At 36.7% G+C, this 22266-nt stretch overlaps 1 protein-coding gene across 1 annotated transcript in view; it reads right to left on the minus strand.

The window, feature by feature from the left end:
• The window catches only part of LOC134671340 (uncharacterized protein CG43867), a 448491-nt gene that overhangs the window by 115663 nt on the left and 310562 nt on the right, over nt 1-22266 (minus strand). Inside the window, exon 5 of the mRNA XM_063529166.1 lies at nt 2464-2502. Within this exon, the coding sequence (XP_063385236.1) occupies nt 2464-2502 (39 nt within the window). The remainder of the gene's footprint in view (nt 1-2463; nt 2503-22266) is intronic.

The following is a 22266-nucleotide window of genomic DNA, read 5'->3' on the forward strand; positions in this document are numbered from 1 at the left end:
TTATTCAAAGACGCAATGTATTGCGAATTTTGTTATGTTTAAGGCTTGACAAGCAACGTCAATCACAATGATATGGCGGGGCGATGGCGTCCATTGAAGATAATTTTTATTTTGTCTAAATACTTCATAATTTTTAAAAGTTGTTGAACAAAAGTGTCACGGTTTGAGGAGTACAATCTTTGTTTTAATTATTTGCTCATGTTACAGGCCACACCCGGTAGAAGCTTGCACTGCGTGTGCTATCAAAAATCGATGCACACTTTTCTTGGTTCAACTCTAAGAAGTTGCTTGCAGCCACTAAATATTCATGTATTTATTTAAATGGTAAATAGCATAAGGCTCAATCATTTGTTACTTTAATATAGGTATTGTATAGATACTGTGTATTTGTATACTAAAGTTAATAAATTGATTACGGGCGGTCACTCGTATTGAGATGATAGTACCCTGCACTGAATTGTAACATTAGTAACACACTATTACACTACTCTATTAAAACGTCAAAAATCGAATAATCACGAACATAAAACAATAAGAACTAAAATACTTAACGCGTAAGATAAGTAAATCCTTTTTAAAAACCCTAAAATTAAAATCCAAAAACAAAGGTGAAGTAGCTTTTTATAGTTTTTATTTATTAACAACTACGTAAACTTGTATTAAACCCTTTTAGAGTGTCCAGAACGTGAAAACTTGTGGTATTTCTGGGACGTGCACAAACCGCGGTCACTTGGCATTCAGAGCGCAAACACCGATAGAAAATTTTCGCTCGCCGTGGAATAGGTCCCAATCTGAAGACAAATAAACGATCACCGACGAGGTGTCCGAAGGTAAGTACTTTAATTGATTGAATTTTTTAAGTATTGGTTAGTGTTGAGGATTCTTTAGTTAGGTGAGTGTGTTAATTTAACCGGTGAAATTGTATGTAAAGGTGAAACTTAATTCACTTTTATAGTTTTGTTCTGAATTTGTCGAAGAAGACGACATTGTTAAAGTGGCTCTTGCGAGTGCTTTCAATGTGAAAGTAAAAAAATGGCAAAACAAATTATTAAAATATCATTAAGTCACCGGCTTGTTAAATTGACAATAATAAACAACAAACATAATGACGGGAGTATCATAATTAGCCTAAGCACACACACACATGCTCTTTGTCAAGAAATGGGAAATATTTCACTTTTATTCACAACTATATGAGAGTACTTCCCTAACTTTAGGTCCATTTATTGTTTGATAAGATTAGTTCATTATGTGAGACTGTTTCAACTGCAATGCAAGTATAAGAAACTCCCTCTACCTACATAATACCTATCTTTACGATTCATTGTGCTCAAGTTAGAAAAAGCAAAGCAGATTTCGTTCACACGGATAAAACGTTTCGTTGATTTGCAGGCAATGACATTTACGTCACCATAGATTCGAAAAGTAGGCTGGTACCCACTTTTCCACTTATTCCGCTTTTCCGAAAGCCTCAAAACACATATAAATACAAATTGCCGAAGCACTCACGCTCAAACCTAATAACATGGCGCTATTTTGAGTGTTTCACACTCTGTAATGCGTTTGCACTCCATCCTCACGTGTAAGGACTTAATAAAATAAGTGCGAGGTGGAAACGTGTTTATTTTGTTTTCGATAGTGCGGTGTCCGGTGAATGGAATTGGGGCCGTATCTTAGAAAGCGTGAAAAGATTTTCTGTTACCTAATTTAGATTACTACAGGATTACATTTATTTACAAGTCCGTTTGTTAGAAAAGAATCGAAAATGCCTCAAATCGGCTTCGGAGATACGAGAATACGCCGCGGTAAATTGAATTGTTACGACTTATTTGTCGACAGAGTAGAGGTTTTCCTGTAGGGTACGTGTTGTTTAATGTTGCCAATTATCGCCCTGTGCTACTTATTAGGCGTCTAAACAAACCTTATTTGAGAAAGTTCCACTATTGACGAATGTGTGATTTGTACGAACTCCGTAGTGACGAATCGCGAAATGTACGAAATGCAGTGACAAATTGCGAAATGGACGAAGTGCGTATTGACGAATCACGAAATGGACGCATCACTTATGGACGAAATGCGATTTGGACGAACTGCGTATTGGACGTACAGCTAACCAATCACTTTTAAAGTGCTGACACCTTAAATTTCGTAAATTTTCATATAGAGTCTGTGCGGAAAGAGAAGAGTCGTGAAATGTATGGGGTCCAATATATTCTACGACTCTTCTCTTTCCGCGCTGACTTTAATTTATAAGAGGAAGATGCTTTGAAACATCTCTGCTTACTTACTTTCGTGATTGTTTTGTGAATACGGCTAAAATTAAGCAAAATTCAAACGTACCTATTTGAGGAAAAAATGCTTTTTCAGTAAAAAAATACAATGTAGGAGAAAATCAACAAAGGGACTTTGATTTGTTTTATGATGAAGCGATGAGAAGTGCTCTAACGTCTGGCGAATTCTTACCAAAACTGATATACTCCATATATCCATGTCGGTAGGTACCTGAAACAATAATCATTCACATTAGTGTCATATTTTCGAAAATAAAAAGAACTAGGGAACTAAACGGTAGCCAGTTAGTAAAAGTAAAAAAAAAATATTCAACTCGCAGAAAACCAAACAGTATTAGTGACATTTTAAAGTGAAATATATATAATTATAACATCGATAACACACATCATAATGTTACGAGTAAAATGTGATATTAAAATGTAATACAGAATTTGGCTAATTAATTCCCAGATTTATATTAATATTACTTTGAGTGCATGTACACTCGTCCCCTCAAAGACCTCTAGCGATGAATCATTCATAAAGCCATCAGATGGGATCTAAAGGTTTAAAATGTTGCTTTCAAGTGGCCCTTCGTTACATATTAGATATGGATCTCCTTGAATAATGTAGGGATTTGTTGAGATTGAACTGAAAATTAATAAATGACTAGGATTACGGAAAAATACTCGGTGTAAGTATGTCCAAAACTTATCTAATCGATGTTACTGCAAAAACCCGGTTTTAGTTAAAAACCATTTTTCCCAATTAAAGCTAGTTTTAAGTGCCAAATCAAAACTAGTTTTCTAAAACCCCCTATTTAAACAGTTTTGTCCTAGCGATAGTTTTAACTAGGACAAGTAGGAAAACTAGATTGTTAATATAACATCTACAACATCGGACTAAAACTCATAATTTCTCACTCTATTGACAGATTAAGAATGGCAAATATCAAATTCGCTTGAACGGTTTACGCGTACGTCCTGCGGGCAAGGGAGGGCGGAAATTGGCAAGTGACGGTTGTCAACGTCCGACCGGGCCAATCAAACGACTAATTACCCGGGCAATTTGAACTAGTGCTGAAAAAGACTCGAGTCATTCGAGTCTTGACCTTTGAGATGACCCGAGTGACCCTTTCACCGTCCGACCCGGCGAATAAGCGGAAAAATTACATGGATAATTTGAACTAGTGTAGGAAAAGACTCGAGTTTTTCGAGTCTCGACCTTTGAGATATGACTGAAGCAGAGAAAGTGACGGATTTCACTGTCCGACCTAGCCAATCAGCGGAATAATTACCCCGGCAATTCGAACTAATGTTGGTGAATTTTCGAGTCTTCACATATGAAACGATATCGAGTTGTCTCATATGAAGACATATCGAGTGGCTTTCACCGTTCGAGCGGGTCAATCAACACTTGCACGCAATTTGAAATAGTGATGGCAATGACTCGAGTTTTTGAGTCTTTTCAGTCGACTCGAAGCGATCTTAATAACGACTTTCAAAGCGTTGTTAGTGTCATTTTGCAAAAAGACTAGGCTATGCGCTCCCGACAAGACATACGGTCTAACAAGTCGAATGTTTTAAAAGACTTGTATCCTTAAGCACGATTGATTCATACGTTGTTGGCGTGTATGGGGAGGGTTTTTAATACATACATAGGTTTGATTTTTTCACTATAACTCATTGATCAGGACTTGATGTTAAAATGTTTGTTTGGGTAAATGTAGTATAACCGAACTCTTCTAAAAAATTATTACTTCGTAGTGCGTGGCTGTGAAATCGTGTCAAGCGCAGCGGAACTCCTTTCAAATTCCTTCAACAAGGGGATAGAGTAGGCAGATATACTTTTACCTATAATTACCAATATCATCTTCTATCTATAACATGTGTTACACCTAATTGATAGAACATCTCAACTTTAGACAATTTATTAATTTTGCAAAGTTTATTTAGGTATATTGGGAAATGGGTCACAGGTTTCCATGGCAGTTAATTATAAATTCATAAAGGGCAGGTTGAGAATCCCTATCGCTTGTGTAAGTGACGTAGAAATCTTACACCAATGTAAATAGAACTCGAGGTGCGTAATAATTGTATGTAAATGCAAACCGCCCTTAAAATGGCTTGCTTGTGTTCGAAAAACGTCTGGAATATCACCCTCCGGGATCACCTTTGAAACATTTCATTTACTAAATGCAGTGAAGACATTTTAATACACATTTAATTTTGCACCTTATTGTCTGTGAATAAGGTGTATCATTGAATATATTTTAATATGTAGTTAGTGCGTTTGTGTGTGGCAGAATGACTCTGTTGCTTGTTTTGCTTTACTGATACCTACGTAGATTTTAAATGGGGGAACGCGGACGTGTTTCAATATTGTTCGGTCGTTAATAAAGTATCTTCTAATTTAACTAGATACATTTTACGATATTGAGTTAGTCATTAGCTGAGAATTTTGATTTTAACATACAATCTATTAAGGGGCCCAGTGATTAACAGTCCGCCGGACGGTATCGGCCTGTCAGTTGTTCGGAGCTGTCAAAATTTTGTTTTTACTGGCAGGCCGATACCGTGCGGGCCGTGCGGCGGACTGTTAATCAGTGCGCCCCTATACAGTTGAGTACTAAAGAAACAAAAACACGACATATTATTCATTTTCAAGAACGTTAATGCGGATCATTATATTGTAGAATTGTAGATATACCTACATATGAAAACCAACTTCGCATTAATAACTACGCGCTTCGCTCTTAATACCTACCTACCTAATTGATAAACCTATAATAATGAAATAGAGAAATACTGCGAATACTGTCATTGTATTGTTCTTTAATAAAACAAAAAAAATATCTGAGGTCTTCAATGGTCGTTTATTTTATAAGTAGGTATATATCACTTTTATATTTATTTAACATTTTAGTTACAGAGACAGATCCTATCCTCGTAATAGCTGTCAATAGACTCAATAGTAGAAGAGGGCGGGGTTAGATGTCATAGGTGTCAGGCTAGTCTTGTTAAGGCTTACACATATCAATGTTAAGGTTCCTTTACACTCTACTCTACTACAGTCATGAACATATAGATTTTCACGATATTCATGCTTAAACATTGTTTTAACTAATACGATACTGTAAAATTAACCTTCAAATTACATCCAATGTTTCGCATTGAAGGGTCTTTCAAAACTTGTTTTCGTGTGCGCTCTCGTTCGCTTAAAAACACAGCGAAAAAACTCCATAGAATTTCACTTGACATTTCGCTCGCTCCGCACCTCGCTCAATGGCGACGGCGGCGGCCTAATCCGCTGAGCCCGCCATCATCTAGAGACAAAATTAATGGACGCCCGTGACTCCAAACTGGCTTTTTTAGGCATTTGTGTAATCGTTTTTGGGGTTCCGTAGTTCGCGGATTGAACCGTTGATACGAAGTTAAAAGTGCGAAGCAATAACTAAAGTTGTTCACTGGCAAATCAGAATGGAAATGGAACACTGTACATTAAGCTAACTTCGATATTATCAGCCAGCCGTTTCACCAACATACTACTGTGAAACATACTTTTTAGCGAATAGGTAGGTACTCAAGAGGAATGACAACTAATTTTACGACTTCTAGACAGACAAAACTAGAAAGCCTAGGTATAATAAATATGATCTGTGATAATTTAGCTTATTAAAAGCTATTGTCTCAATATTATGTATTTACGGCTCCGTTGACGAAATGAAAACAAGTAACAGGAAATCTTGTCACGTTAAAAAGCGTCCTCTACTCGTATCAAAGTGTTTGCTTTATGTTACTCTAAAAGAATTTCCGGCAAAATCGTGAAACAAAGTTAAATCCGCCGAAAACTCCATAACCGGGCGGCCTAGACAAGGTGACAATCGCTATCGCTTCGACAGCGAAACGCTTTGTGTCTCTCTATCACTCTTCCACATTAGTGCGACAGTGACAGTTGCGTTTCGATAGCTACCGAGCGTAAGCGATTGGCATGTTGGCTACGCGGCCAGTTACGACCTTTTCGCACTAAGAGTGAAACAAAAAGGCACTCGACAAACAATCCCCAGCATTTAATATATTTAAAGCGTATCACTCCCATTTCCCGCGAAACAAACAAAATATTTCATAAATTTTATATTAACTCAATCACGTGATCAAAGAACCGAGGTTGGGTTGAACATGGGATTCAAGCACAAATAAAATATTCAGTGCGTTCACTTTAAAAAACGGACGTGTTTCAAAGTCACTGGATTCAATTACTATCATCATAATAGGCTAAAGATATTGTATAAATGTTCCTTCGATACAATATGTGAATGTAACCCTCACTTGAGAATCAAAACATATCAATACCAACCTATTTGCTCAGTATACTAGGAAAAAATTGCCACTGTATTATTTAGAGTCTGTTCGGAAAGAGAAGAGTCGCGGAATGTATTCGGCCCTATACATTCTACGACTCTTCTCTTTTATAACAGACGATTAAATTACTTTAAAATTGCTTTGTTATTACACAAAAAACAGATTTAAACAAAAGTCATCTGCTCGTGCGCAGGTCAGGAATCTTGCACCTTGAAGATAAAAGACTGATCATTTTATTTGCACTGCGTTGGAATGTTTGAACCTCCCAAATGCTTCATTATACTCCACTGCGTTGCAACTTCAAAGATTTTTCCTTTCTTTGTGCGTTTCCCCATATAAACCTAGTGGAAAAGGTACACAATGATGGAGTAACGTTTTATTCACAAGATATTATTATAACTTTATTGTGTACTCAGTTTCGAAGAAATATTTATAGTACCATGCCGACAACCGGGATTATGTAGATTAAAAATGTAGAAGCAAAATCACAAGTTCAGCTTTCTATACATATTCATAAAACTTTACGGGTCTGATTTATTTAAATTATGTTTTATCCCTTTCTTACAAGTACATAAGTCAAAATGATAGATAAAGACAAACGATCATTAGCTAATTGAGGCTTTTAGCGCGTTTATTAATAAGGAGGATGGACTTTTTCACTGGACTTGAACAAATCACATTAGTAAAAATTATTCACATTTAATTCTATTATCGTTTTAAACCAGCCAGGCTATTATGGATGGCTTTATCCATCTTTATCCACGTGATAAAATAATTGTCACTTAACACCGTGGGATAGAAAGTGACGGACACCGTTTTATCACGCTGTCACGTAGACAAGAACGACCATCATATCCGTACAGGCTAAGTAGTACCTATAGCCCTAATTTAGCCGAAATAATAATAAATACGGGATAAAGAATTGTCTTTATCCCGTATTTATTATTATTTCGTGGTTACCTTATAAAAAGATAAAACTTTTTGATGTTAAATTATCAATATAATTTAACATCAAAAAGCTTTATCTAGCTTTATAAGGTAACCACGTCCCATATTAAAATAACTAAAGTAAAAGCATCCATAATTTCTTGCTACAGTCCCAATTTGGCAACACTGTAAAGCCGTGTAAAGCCGTTACAACCCAAATACAAAACACACAAGCCAAATTATGGCACAGCCAGATAATTAAATGGCAATAAATCAATACTCGCGAAGGAAATTATCCGGGTCAAATTAAACCGGATGACCCGGATATTTTGTTCCCCTTGTGATTCTCATTAGGTATTTATTATTAAATTACCTCCATTAGCTAAGCGGATCAAAACGAGCCTAATATAATTGTAAATACAACGATATTATATACCAAACAAAAATCATTCATTATTATAATAATATAATATTCATTATTTCAAAGAATAGGCCAAGACTTGAAGGTACTTATTTCAGCGCGCTGATATTAGACAACCTTTACACCATTTAAAGTCGTTCGTTAGTAGAAAAAGAACGCTCTATCTTATCATTATCGCAAGATTAAAAATAATAAGCTTGCTGGAAGCATTAAACATTATATTTTTAACAACAACGTAGGCGTCTTTTCATCCGTTTGTCACGGTAAGGTTCACGCTAAGCATTTATATTATTGTTTTCCCTATACAGAGTTTAATCTAAACATAACATAGGATTATTCTCAGCATCGCACGTGATAAACAGTATAGTTGAATGTATGCGAGCACGTTTAATCCGGCAAATGCTGGTTACGCCCGGTAGGGACGGCCCGGTACCGATACCAGATCAACCAGGATACAACCGGCATTACCGCGGGGCTCACGTACTTTTAAACATATTTCCTTTTGAAATGTTATCTAATGCCATAGTATTATGCAAATATACTTCAACTGTTTTTATTTTCTAATGTATGGTATAAATATACATACATATATATTTTTTTAATTTGCAAAGTCTTGACAAACAAGTTTTTTAATACTTTTTTGAGCAATAATGAACCTAAATAGTGTCAGGTTTTTTCGTTCACTTTGAACTAATGCCTATTGGACAATTAATGGTATAATCCTGAATCGAATAGACGGTTTGTAAGACTTCAAGTTTTACTTGAGTTGATACTTACTTGGAGGGTTAGAAGAATATCGAGTTAAAAGAATATACTTAAAACAAAAGCGAAGCATCCTTCATTTAAATGTAAATTGTGATTTTCTTGTCATGATCTTCATTTGCCTGACCTACTTTAATCTTTACAGTTTCACCTAGAGCCTATATTCTAAAACCGATACCGTAACCGGGGGTCTTCCCTCCGCCGATGCCGGTAATGTATGCATGGCACGGCACGGCCCGGTTAAGGCCGCGCTTACGCCGGGTTAGGGGCGCACCTTTACCCGGTTCCGTGCAACTCTCGTTCTTATTACTTATTCTATGAAATGCCGCAGACAATTTGTGCTGCTGTCTAATGCAAATTAATGATAAGAAGTATTTTTAAAATAAGTATCCGTTTTGTCATTGTTTGGTTTTTGCTAGGTGTCAACAAACTGACCGGTTTGTTTTTAAATATTAAGTTATAATGAAAGGAACCTTATAACCAGCTTCAAAAAAATAATTGGTCAATACTTACTTCATTTATTTCTGCGAAACCGTTTTACAAAATACATTCAAACTTTAATTTTCTGGCAGTACCTATGACTTAAAAAGTTGAAAGAATTTAAAAAAAAAGAACAACTTTATCGCATTACAGTTCAAATATCTTTACTTATATACATTAAATACATCTCTACCATCACACAATGACAAAAAGGCGAACCCAATATTTCATGAAATAATTAGATTTGTTCCCTAGTTGGCTAAATATAGTATGAGTAAAATAATAATTTGGAGCACTGGAATAGGTATATTCCTTCAGCAGTCTAATATTATTTTATTGATACAACAGCATCAAGTATAGCTACATTTAGCATGGCTTAATTTATTTGCTAACACTCTACGATTATTATACGCACACTATTCAACATTGCAAAAATATAAATCACGGTAGTTTGTTCCGGGATAACATCCGGAGAACATAATGCTCCGTTAGCAAATTAGCAATAATTAATGACAAAGAATGTCACGGTCATAAATCAAATGGCACCAAGATTAACCGGGCATATCTTTTACACCTTAACCGGATTTCGCCTGGTGTCGTTCGACGTGAAGCGAATATATTAGCGGGTATTTTCGCCCCGGGCCACTTTTATCCGGATACCCGGGCACATGATTATCTGCGTTTTCTGGTTACTTCGTTTGGTCGTGCTTTGTTTTAATCTTTGTTTGTTACTCATTTTCTTAAGATGCTTGCGGTACTATATTCTATATTTTGTACAAATATTATGTGCATTGAGGTGAGGAAAAGATAATATTTAGATCTAACATTACGAGTAATTAGGGGTTTGTAAGGCGTGACAAAGTTTTACAACTATTTAATACTTGAAAACCCAAATCTTCTATGTAGGTACAGTAACAAGTTGGACACTTTGAAGTGTATGTAGGTATATGCTCTGTACCTTAACAATTACAAATATCCTTACGTAAATAAAATCCAACCCTGGCTATAAAAATTAGCTTTCCTCATGCCTAATTAACAAAGAAAAATACGTATTATAGCGTTTCTATTTATATTTTATGTAATCTAAATAACACAATCTAACTAACGATCTAAGCTTTGATCGGAAAATCTTGATACTGATAGCAAAAAAGGGTACCCATTTTTTCAGTCAATTGGTTACGTTTTCAATACAACCTTGACGACTGTAACGGAATGGACATATACAAAAAATGCATGAACACGCTGGGATATTTTTTTCCGTATTAGGGAAAAATCTCGTCGTCATTCTAAATAAAGATAATGCAAAATTTAGAAAATCTGAACCCAACGTTAGGAGAAAGGCATTTGATTTGATATAGGCATTTTCGGACGCGTTATAGCAACGTGGATATACCTAATTAAATAAATACTTCGCAATTAAGTTTTGCTCATTTGATATACAATATGAAGAGATGATATACATAGATGTAGGCGTTTAAATAAAACGGCAGAAAAAATCATACTGTTGAGGTTTCTCCTTTCTCATTCTTAAATTATGGATGATTTATAAATAGCACGGGGTAAACAAATGCCTACAATTTTATTACAGGCCAAACAACGTACATTACATTAGTAATAATTGTTTTAGAAAAAAAAAATAAGGCGGTCGGGAACAGAAGAAAAAACTTTTGTATTGTGTCTGTAAACAATGTTTTGAAGATTATCATAATACCTATTATTTAATAATATACGAGCAAGTTTTTGAACGAGTCCCATGCATTTTTTCTCAGGTTATTGAAGTCGTCCTTCTAGTACAAAATTAGAAATACCATTTCTCTTTGCGTACCTTAATTTTGAAATGCATCGACACAAAGGGTTTGATTACCGTAAATAGTGACACGATGTCAATAAATAGCGTGGCGTCAAGTTAATTGCGCATTTCGCAGATCGTTAACGCTGACGTTTCCGGGCATTCCGGGTGATTTCCATTTGAACCGGCTCTTGGACCGGCCGGGCGGCGGCAGGGTTATTTGCTGAGCGTGTTTTATTAAAGCGGCGGAACCGGGTTATTGACAATTCACTCGAAATTACAGAAGTTGACGCGACACGCGTCTAATTACGAGTATGCTACTCATGTGTTAAGTGGCGATGTCACCGTGCTGTCAAATTTTGCAAGCATGTTGCCATTTAAAATTGGACAGTTCGGCATAAAGAAAATTTGGACAGTGAGTTATTTATTGTAGAAGTGATGTAAGGTATAAAGAAAACCGTGCACCACGAGTTTCACAGCTCACGTGGATGTGGATGACTTTATAAATCTTGAACAATCATTAAATATACCAGCCGGGCTAGCACATGATTGGCGAAACAGTATCTCGTGGCGAGATAGACTATCCTCCTTCTTTCATTAAATTACTATCGCGCCAACAGATGTGCTAGGCCTACAGTCAGGCGTGTCTCACTCCGCGATTTCGTCGCTTTCCTACAGGTAGCTAAAAGTACATCCGTTCGACCCCAATTTTGGGGTTTGCCATAAGCCCGCGTGGCGCTGTCGCCACCTAGCGGCCATATCTGTCCTGATCGTAACAGACGCGTTTTGTTAGAGAGTGAGTCTTCTGTACCTAGTACAATTATTTATTCTGTGCTACAGTCCCTAATAGTAAATGTAGGTATGCCATATAAATCCCACAGACATCAACCTGTATCGGGATTCAAATCAATCCTCTGTTCCTCAAATCAGAGCGGTCTGATTAATACCAAATTGTCGGGTCCTTCTCAAGTCGACCGAGTAATTTCGAGGACCCGACCACAGATAATTAAAGTTACAGAGCAACACACGCGCGCGAGCAACAGTTGAGTACATTTAGCAAAGATAAGAAGCGGGAGGGACTAACAGCCGTATTCGAACATGAGTGTCAAAAGTGACGTTTTTGTTTGAAGAAACGTCAATTTTGACACTGACATATCCGATCTACAGAATGCTTCCTGTAACAGGATCAATAAATTAACTTAAGGCTGTACTCCTCAAACTGACCAACATTTGTTCAGCAACTTTTATAAATTATGACCCCTTTAGATTTCCTCTTTCTCATACAAAATAAATATTGCCTTCAATGTACGCTGACATCAGTGTGTTTGACGTTACTTGTCACGCTTTTAACATAACAATTTGCAATACTTACATTGCGTCTTAGAATAAACTTTAAAGTGTAATAAAAATCAAAACATGAGTTATTTTCAAAAGTTGCTGAACAAATGTTGGTCAGTTTGAGGAGTACCTACAGCCTACAGTTTAATTTATTGCTCCTGTTACAGAAAACACACAGTATATCGTTTCAATATCTATATTTGACGTATCTCATTGTTCGAATACGGCTGTGATTCGCGTTGTGCACAGAGCGCAAAATTATGGAAGGAAAACGGGGTTCTCCTACGGTTTCTCGAAGCTCGTGTGCGTGGAGAAATGTAATTTCTTAGCACAGTGGTATGAAGCTGTTGCTCTGTAATCTCGGTCCTCTGTGCCTCGTGTCAGATGTGTCACAATCAATATGGAGTAGCAATTAAGCCCGGTTGATCGCAGCGAAGATTGCTGTAGATGCGAGCGTGAGTGAGGTATTCATATGATCATATGTCTCCTGTTTTGGATTACAATAGACACGGGTCCATCCATTTGTTTTTGTTATTTTGTCCCCAGTCAGGAAATAACGGAAACACAGTTTGTATATATTTTATGGGATTCGTTGAACAGATTTTAACTACCACAAAAATACGTAATTATTTTACAATGTAGTCATTTAAAACCATATTTTTAAGGTTTGCAATGATACGTAGCCCGGCACGAAAATGATAGCTGTTATTATACATAAAACCAACAACAACCTACCAACAGTATATTTTACAATCTGTCTATTTTCATATGTGACACACATAATAGAAAAATTCAATTCAATTTCTTAAATGTTAAAATAACACATGTCAAACACAATCACAATAGAATTAGAAAATACATATACAACTAACACTAAACACAAATACTAAATTAAAATCACATAACCACATCAAGGAAAGAAGAAGGAAATACATATAGCAATAATAAATGCAAATGTCAAAAAAAAGCAGATCCTTAAAAGACCTTCGATCCATTCGCTCCCTTGAAGCGTATGTGAGGAAAACTACACTTACACCTAAAGAGACTATGACCTCAATAGCAGTCAAATAGGAGCTTTTGTACTGTAATCACAAACAGATCCCAAATCCCTAGACAGCCAGTCCCTTGAGCAAAAGACAATGGACCTCTAATTTGGGCAGGCGCTTCCTCGGACCCTCTACACGTCAATCAATAGCTATTCAGCGACAAGCTGACAGACTGTATGTTATTATGGATGTATGACGGTCTTTGATATATTACTTAGGAAATATTATTAGGTAATTACATAAATAGGTTTACATACATATCTTTATTTGCTGAGTAAATGATTGAACTAAGTAATACTTATTTCTTATTTATTTATAATATCACTAAGAAAAAAACTGGTCAAGTGCGAGTCGGACTCGCGTTTCAAGGGTTCCGTATCACACAATTTTCAACATTTTTTTTGTACGTGAAACGTGACGTGAGTGAAACGTCTTGTAAAACCCGAATGGGTCAATCAAAAACCAGATCTAACATGAAGTTTTCTGGCGTGGTGGCTTACAATATCTCTATATCTCTGAAGATTAAATGCCGAACAATAGTAAGTACAAGTGTCCAAATGCGTAGAGCTGAAAACTCGAGCGTCCGACGGGTCGCGCTTCCTACAACTTCGAAGGCCGAAGAGAGATAATACGTAGGTATTCCAAATCCACCAATCGCAATGGTGGTAGGGTGGCCAAAAAATAAGTGTATTTCCGTAGCCGGGAGGTTTTGGGATTATACTGAGCAACTTTTAGTATGGGACCAACCCCGAAATCGCGAAAAAAGAAGTATCCTCCTATAGAAACGGACCAGCCAAAATATATGAAACAGCCAAATTATTCTTCGCGATTTCAGGGTTGCACGTTGGCTGCAGGTTGCACGTTGCAGGAATACACTTAGTTTATTTTTTAGCCACCCTGTATACCTAGTGCTTTTTAAAACACGTAACAATAGTAACCTAATCAATCAGTACAGTCAGCAGCAGAAGTTGCTAAGCGGACGAGTGGTTTTAAATGATCTGGACGCGACTTTAGTTAAGACAATAAGAGCATGTCAAGGTCATTTTGAACGCCTCGCCCGCTTAGCAACTTCTGCTGTTTACTGTACTACAAGTACCATTGCGGCTATGTGCCAGATACAGCCTAGTTGAATTTTTTGTCTTCAGTCCGACTCACGCTTGAAGCTAAAGGCACGCCTCTTTGGGACGCTTCGGGCCTTCGGCCTTATGCCGATATCGGCCTAGGGCCTTTGCAATAGCTGTCTACATCACGTTTCACTTAAACCATTGCGGCTGTGTCCCTAAAAAAACGTTAACCGCATTTTTGTTCTTAAATCCGACTCACGCTTGACTCTAGATTTCTAATAGGTTTTCCTGTCATCTTTAGGTAAAGGACTATTTTGTGTATTTTTTCCAGAATTTTAGACCCAGTAGTTTCGGAGATAGAGGGGGGGGAATGGTAATTTTTTGTCTATTTTCTTGAATAACTTCTAAACTTTTTATTGTAAATTTAGAAGAAAAATATATTTGAGATTCTCAAAATGAGCTCTTTCGTTTGATATGTAACACGATATAGTTTTCAAAACTTTGTTTTTTAATTTTATTGTTTACCCCCCAAAAGTAGCCCCTATGTTTAAAATTCATTTGTTGACGCTACATATCCGTCTTTGGGTCACAGACTTACATATGTGTACCAAATTTCAACTTAATTGGTGCGGTAGTTTCGGAGCAAATTGGCTGTGACAGACGGACAGACGGACAGACAGACGCACGAGTGATCCTATAAGGGTTCCGTTTTTTCCTTTTGAGGTACGGAACCCTAAAAAATAACAGGGTACGTACCTACGCAAAAGGTACGGTTTATCAAAATACAGTAAAATTTGTTTACCTACCCAAAAGGAAAAGTCGTGGAGTGTTAGACATTTTTAAGCTGGTACACTAATAAACTTAGGTATAACACCCAACACAAATTTAATCAACTCTTATAACTTTTAGTTCTTAGTAAGTACACCTGGTAGTGCGCAAATCGTTTAAATTGCCGTCATTTATTTTGTTCTCAACGTCTAGCGCGCTGACTTGAACTATGGCGTCGAGATTCTAGTGTTTAACTCACTTAAGTACTAACTTTTGTAACTGAAATATCACTTTCTTATCTTTCCAAATACAAGAAACTACGCCCTACCTGTAGTGTAAGTAGTATGTAGAATTTCGTCGTATTAATAAAAGAGTAGGAAACTCATCTTTTAGTGAGTGTTTAATTTTGTAACTTTTTTTTCGTGTAGACGTCAGTAGAGCCTCAATACAGTCCACGACTCTTCTCTTTCCGAACAGACTCTTCATTATTTAAATGCTATTTAGAATTTACAAGCGTTATTTCGCTAAGGCAAATTACATGTTCACAATATAACACGTCTTTGACGAAAGAGGGGTTCTCGTGAGTTCTCGTTATATACGTAATTTTACACTTCACAAAGAGTTTAATCATCTCCGCACCCTAAAGCCGGTCTCACACGATCTCGTACAGTTTACAAGACACTTTATTAAGCCGACCTCTTTGATCGCTGGCTGTAATAAAAAAGTAAAAAGACGAAATTTCAAAAAAGGAATGTCACGTTCCATTGTACGCTGACGCCTCGAGCGCTCATATTCACCAACTTATTTATACTTGGCTGAAATCCTTCACGCAATAGCAATAAAGTTAATTTTTGCATTCCTTTTTTCGTGGATACGTGCGGCTGGTGAAAAAGCACTGGGGATGCATTTCGACTTTCACGTTTACGAATGATAATTTTGATAAATTCTTACATACGTTTTGAAATAAGTAGAAGCACTTTTATGTCATCAAAATAAACTATGATCTGATAATGCTTGTCAATAGCATCCGCAGCAAAAAAGGTACTTGAAAACTGTGAGTCACTTTTAACTTTGTCATACCAAAACAGTATTTGGTATGTTTTATATTTTAAAGATGCACATCCTCTTAGTACACTCAAATATAATAGGTATCTATGACTTTCTATGTTGATACGAGACAGTTGTTTATATTATATTTGATTTGGCTAATATAAGACTGCTGCTAAAAAGTACCCAGGTACGTTTGAAGCAACACAATAATATAAATAAAAAGCGATTACACCAAAGTCTAAACTAAATATAAAACAATATTTATACCGATACGTAGGAATATACTAATAAAATGCTGTAATTGAAGACCAGAAAACGTTTTCACCACACGAACGTTTTTCTGTTACAAAAACTCACACACGCTTAAAATGTATATTCCTCCCCCTTCACATGAAACATAACGTAAACGTCACATAAATTGAATCGCCTATTAAGTTTTTAAGGCCACACATCTTTTACAGCGTAACGTAAAACGAAACGTTAAGAGTTCGCGTAACCGTTAAGCCAGGGGTGCGAAACTCCTGACTTCGGCCAAACTCGGCTCCGCTCGGCTCAGCATTGCTCCGAGCAATTATTAGCGTTGGCACCAGTTGACTTCCTTTCACGTGCACGACCACAGGTAAGATAATCACTTGAATTTTGACAACCCTAAATAGCCGAAAGGGATAGCAGGATTCGACCCTGAACCGCTGTCAAACTTCGGTTTTGTAGGAAGTTTCCTTTCTGTACGGCAGTACTATTTTTTATTCTGGGGCGTAACCGTTAAGCGTTGTTTTGGAGCGTGTTCGAAAGTTAATCAAAATCGTTCCGTAACTCGGAACGCAGAGGGGTCGTTCAGGGCCCGTGCATAAAAAGAGTTTACTGTCCCAGTGCTAGGCACGTAGAACAATTACTTGTAGTAAGATATTGCGTACTTGAAAGCCTTAGTAGGTTTTTTAAACTCTTGGTTTTAAGTTAACGCGTGTTTTATGCTATGTTGGAGGCATCACCTGGCCGGTGATATAATATCGTGTTGTATGAGTTATATACTTTCTGGTGTAGTTTGGTAGTATAACATTAGTATGATGGTAGTAGTTTTTCACTATCTAATAATGGTACAATATGGCATTTGACAGTTACATCATTTACATTTAATATTATTTATAACAACAACATACAACTTTACTTCGCAACAACAAATCACCCTTTGCGGATAGAAATTTTTTTCTTTCATACCCAACAACGAATCCGAGACCCAGAAAATACTTACCCCGTAACTAACCAAAAAGTTGGCACCGCAAAGTGTTCCCACTATTAAGCCAAACAAACTTGCCGGCAGGGGGAGTTACTAAAACCATTTTTTTCCTTTAACTGCATCATTGCGTGTGAAATAAGCATTAATCGGGGCTACAACCCGGCCAGATAACATGTGGCCCTGATACGTGGTTTTCGCTCGCAGAAGGTGTAAACTCTATTTGGACGAGTTTTAAACTGCATTGCAGGTATGTAGATGTCTCGAAGTTTTAATGTAAATGTAATTTGTGTTTTGAGTTTTGGGTAGGGGAATGTAAATATAGTAAATAATGTAATTAACAACTTTTCATGGATGATACTGTTATTACATTGATTTTGCTTCAGTCATCATACTGACATTATTTTAACTGACAATTACAACGTTTTTACAGTTTTAACCTGAGTGCAGTTAATTTTAGCATAAAAGAAGTAGCCTAAATTTTAAATAGGTTATCAAGTTTCTCGAAGACTACATTCTTACGTATTTACCAATGTCTAAACATCGAAACGAAAAATTACCTATAGAACCGAAAGTAAACATGTACTTAACACTTATTGAAAAGCATTTAAATTGTGTTGTATCAAAATCAATTAGACAGTAAACTAAAGCTCCCAACAAGCATGGCCCATTAGCGAGAGCCGAAAGAGCTTTCAAAGGCGTCTTAAGTTTTTACAACAGGCTTTAAGCTGCAAATCTCCTTACTCTAGACGGAATGGCCGCGACACTCTTATTCTGGAGGGGCAATATAAATCAACCGATGTCTTTAAGACAATAAATACTAAATAAATACTGTAGGGTAAGAAAAGAGTTGCATTGAAAAAGTTAATCTACATAAATTAAATTTCAAAGGCGTCTTAAGTGTTTTTACAAAAGGCCTCAAGCTGAAAAGGAATTTATAATGTGGCCTTGCAATTTTGCAGCTCGCTGCACAGTCCAATCAAAAATTTGGGTACATACATCATCATCATCATCATCATTCTAGCATTCAGTCGCCCACAATTACACGACATACATACAACAAGGTTGTGTGGGTACATACAACTTACTCAAAATTATGTTCCATAGTTCTTAATGAATATATTTTGAGTGGTAAATTAATCAATATAATATGCATTGTTGAGACTAGAGGATAATTATATGCTATAAGGATATATCACATCACGACCCTTAATTCGTAGAACCCCTTAACCCCCCCTTCCCCTTATTCATAAACGTTTACTAAAGTTGACAAGCCGATAATAATCGTTTGTCCCATTCCGATGTATTGGTATGATGGAAAGGGACAAACGATTATTATCGGCTTGTCAACTTTAGTAAACGTTTATGAATAAGGGGGTAAATCTTTACTGTAGTTTTAAACTAATAAGTTGCACCAGAATTAGGATTATATTTAAACAGCTTTCACGACGAAGTCTCTGTCAATTAAAACGTCTTTGCAGAAATGGTCAGGTATACCGTTTGACAGTTTTGAGTAGTACTTAGTAAAGTATTTCCTTAGCGTTAGATTGTCTCAGCAGTCAAGCCTTATTTATTGAAGCAGTAAGAAGGGACGTGTTTCCTTTATTGGGGTGAGCAATAAAGAATGTCCAATTTATCTTTTAACAAAAGATATTTTTACAAATGTATTTACGCTGTATGGGCTACCAGTCGTTGCCCTCTTCGTAAAATTCGCGCTCAAGGCCGCTTCCCCAAGAGGTCCCGCATAGGGCCACATTCGCCTTTGTGCTTTTTACTGTACTTGCTGCTGTGCTGTATCTGCTGTCATTTTTACGTGTTAATTTTTACTTACTTTTCGCACATTGACACATTTTTGTTTTTTAATTATTCCAAAGCCTTTTAAAGTTATCATCCATACAATTAAAACTGAATTTACCTCATCCATCAATTTCCCTAAACCTCAAATTCATAACTTGCCTAAATCAGCTAATTAATATCTCAAACGCATTGTTTATCAATCCGTCAGGCGACGCCGAATGAATAAATAAGCGCGTTTTGGAAATTCGCTCAAATCTGTTCGCTTAACGAGTTCAGGACTGTTATTCCACATGCCTTATTGCTATAGCCTCAGGCAGACCAGTATAAGTGAGACCAATTAAAAAAAAATGTTTTGAGTTTCACTCTTAAGGGCCACCCCACATCTGGCGTCTTTCGAGCGTCGGCGTCTACAATTATATGGCCGCTGCTCGACGCAACTGCGCAGCGACGTCATTTTCCATGGCGCTGACCAGACGCCGACGCTCGAGGGACGCTAGATGTGGGGTGGCCCTAAGAGACCCACAGATTACCAGTTCGCCGGACGATATCAGCCTGTCAGTTGTTCGGAGCTGTCAAATTTTACGTTTAACTGACAGGCTGATATCGTCCGGCGAACTGGTAATCAGTGGGCCCCTTTATCTGTACAAAAAGTGGTGGCAGCACGGTATTGCCCATCAATACCGTACTTTAAGGTCCTAGCAAAAGCATATCTGTGTACTATGAAAACGATCCTAGGAAATCATTTCCCAGTAGGTAAATAAGGTTGTCAATAGTTGATTACAGTCGAATGAAATCAGGATCAAAGTATTAATTCAATCCCAGTAGCGAAACTTATTTCGAAAAAAATCGCATATCCTTAGCAGGCATCAATATTAGTTAATAATTAGCCAAAAACAACAGTGTAAATGTAAATGTCGTTGTGCAACGTCACATTATCGCATTTGTTTCTTTGGTTGAGCTAAATATTTAGGGTTTACTTTACATTGGATATTATCATACTGTTAGTATTGGCAAGCATGCAAATTTTACCTTGAAACCTTAATTGATCAACAAATTAAAGTCCGTGACTGTACAAGGATTCGGGTACTCGCTTGCTTGAGGCCTTTGAGGCGTTTACCTTCCCGTGGGCAGGAATACTCGCCGAGAAAACAAATATAGGCACGGGGTGAAAGTTATTATGCCCGGCAATAAATAATAAAACGCGGCGGCTCCTTCGGGGGCCGTGGTAACTTTTAATACGACAGAGGTCAGAGCAACGAAATGCATGCGACGTAAATTTGAATTTAGAACTGATTTAATTGTACACGTCGTTTACTAAATCGTGTGTAAGTGTGAACTGACAGAAAATTATAAACTGATATAAAGCCACAGACAGAAAGACAGAAACACACACAAAAACATAGACAGGAACAGAAACACACATAAACAGTGTCAGAAAGTTTTCTATAGACATTTTCACATTATTTCGCGATATTTCTAAATGATAAAGCACGATATTTTATTACATTTTACGTCTATAGAAATATAATAATAAAACAAATTGGGCCCGGACGAAACAAAAGAAGAGAAATAAAAGTAACGAGTGTTTTTAAAAGTCCAGTCACTTTTGAATAAAGCTCTCCAAATAGTTGGTCGCTTCCCCATTATATCCAACTATGGCCATTTTTCTTAGTAACCAAACGTACAGTTATGGATCCTGAATAGTCTATGTAATATCAAATGAATTTTAATTACCCGGGTGAATCAACTTTTGTTGTCCCTCATGTTGCCATGGTTACATCTCCTGGGTCACATTTTAAAATACTAATCATAAAGTACGTGTTATAGCATTCTTTCTAACAATGTTTGTATCTGTTATCTTGGCTCACAGGGCAGTTGACATGTAGAAGAGCTAGCTGAATACTTACAGAATAAATCTTAAAGACTTATGACAGAACAACAGCCAAAAACAAGCTGATTGACTCATTAATTAGAGTCACAGGCTGTTCCTTGGTTTTTTAAATGGACGTTAATTAAAATAATAATTACCACATAAATATATCAACCCGTAAACGAATACCAGTTATGCAGCATCATTCGATATTAACAAGTCTGCAATGAGCAGGCATAATGAAAATTAATTAATTTCATTCAGAATAAATCGATTATTTTAATTAAACAGCTTAATTGCTCGTTAAAGCTGAAAATTGATTCCTATGCGAAAGAGGAGTGAATAAATATTTTGATAAATATTTAAAATCAATGGAGGTCATTGTAGCGCGAGCGTAGTTATTACGAATTTTGTTACTGTGTACCGTAAAACGGGGTGAGTAGGTTTGACGGGGAGAGTTGGGTTATGAATGGGGAGAGAAGTTTTGAGAGGGGGGTGAGAAGGGATTTTAAGGCTACTGCTACAAAATACGGGGCTATAGTAATACGCATAATAAAAAAAATCGATCCAACAATCTTCCAAAATCACCTTTGTATGAAACACCCTCTCACCCCAAATACGAGGCACTACAGGGTGAGGTGGGTTTTCCTCTTTATCGACAAAGTTATGAAATGGAACTACCCAAAATAAAATACAAACTAAAATACAAACGTCCGAACCACTTATTATATACACCATTCAGTTTTCACATGTAAAAATAAAATTTTATCGAGGTTTCAAAGTCAAATTTCACCCAACTCACCCCATTTTACGGTAACAAATATTAAATACGTACACGTATTTAAAAAATTACTGCGTCATGTCATAATTCTATATCCGCTACAAACAGGTACGAGTATATTGACACTGTTGTCCCCATTCTATACAATAGATTCCGTCAAAGAATACACTATACAGTCTACCCAAACATACCTATCAGTATTTCTATTGTAGATTAACCTTTCGCCACGCCTTCGTAGTAGCACCCTTTAATATCTTGCTTTCGCATCTTACTTTTCAACTTTAGACCGTTTCTAGTGTCTGGAATAGTT

Source organism: Cydia fagiglandana, chromosome 15 (genome assembly GCF_963556715.1).
Source record: "Cydia fagiglandana chromosome 15, ilCydFagi1.1, whole genome shotgun sequence".
NCBI classification, from domain to species: Eukaryota; Metazoa; Arthropoda; class Insecta; order Lepidoptera; family Tortricidae; genus Cydia; species Cydia fagiglandana.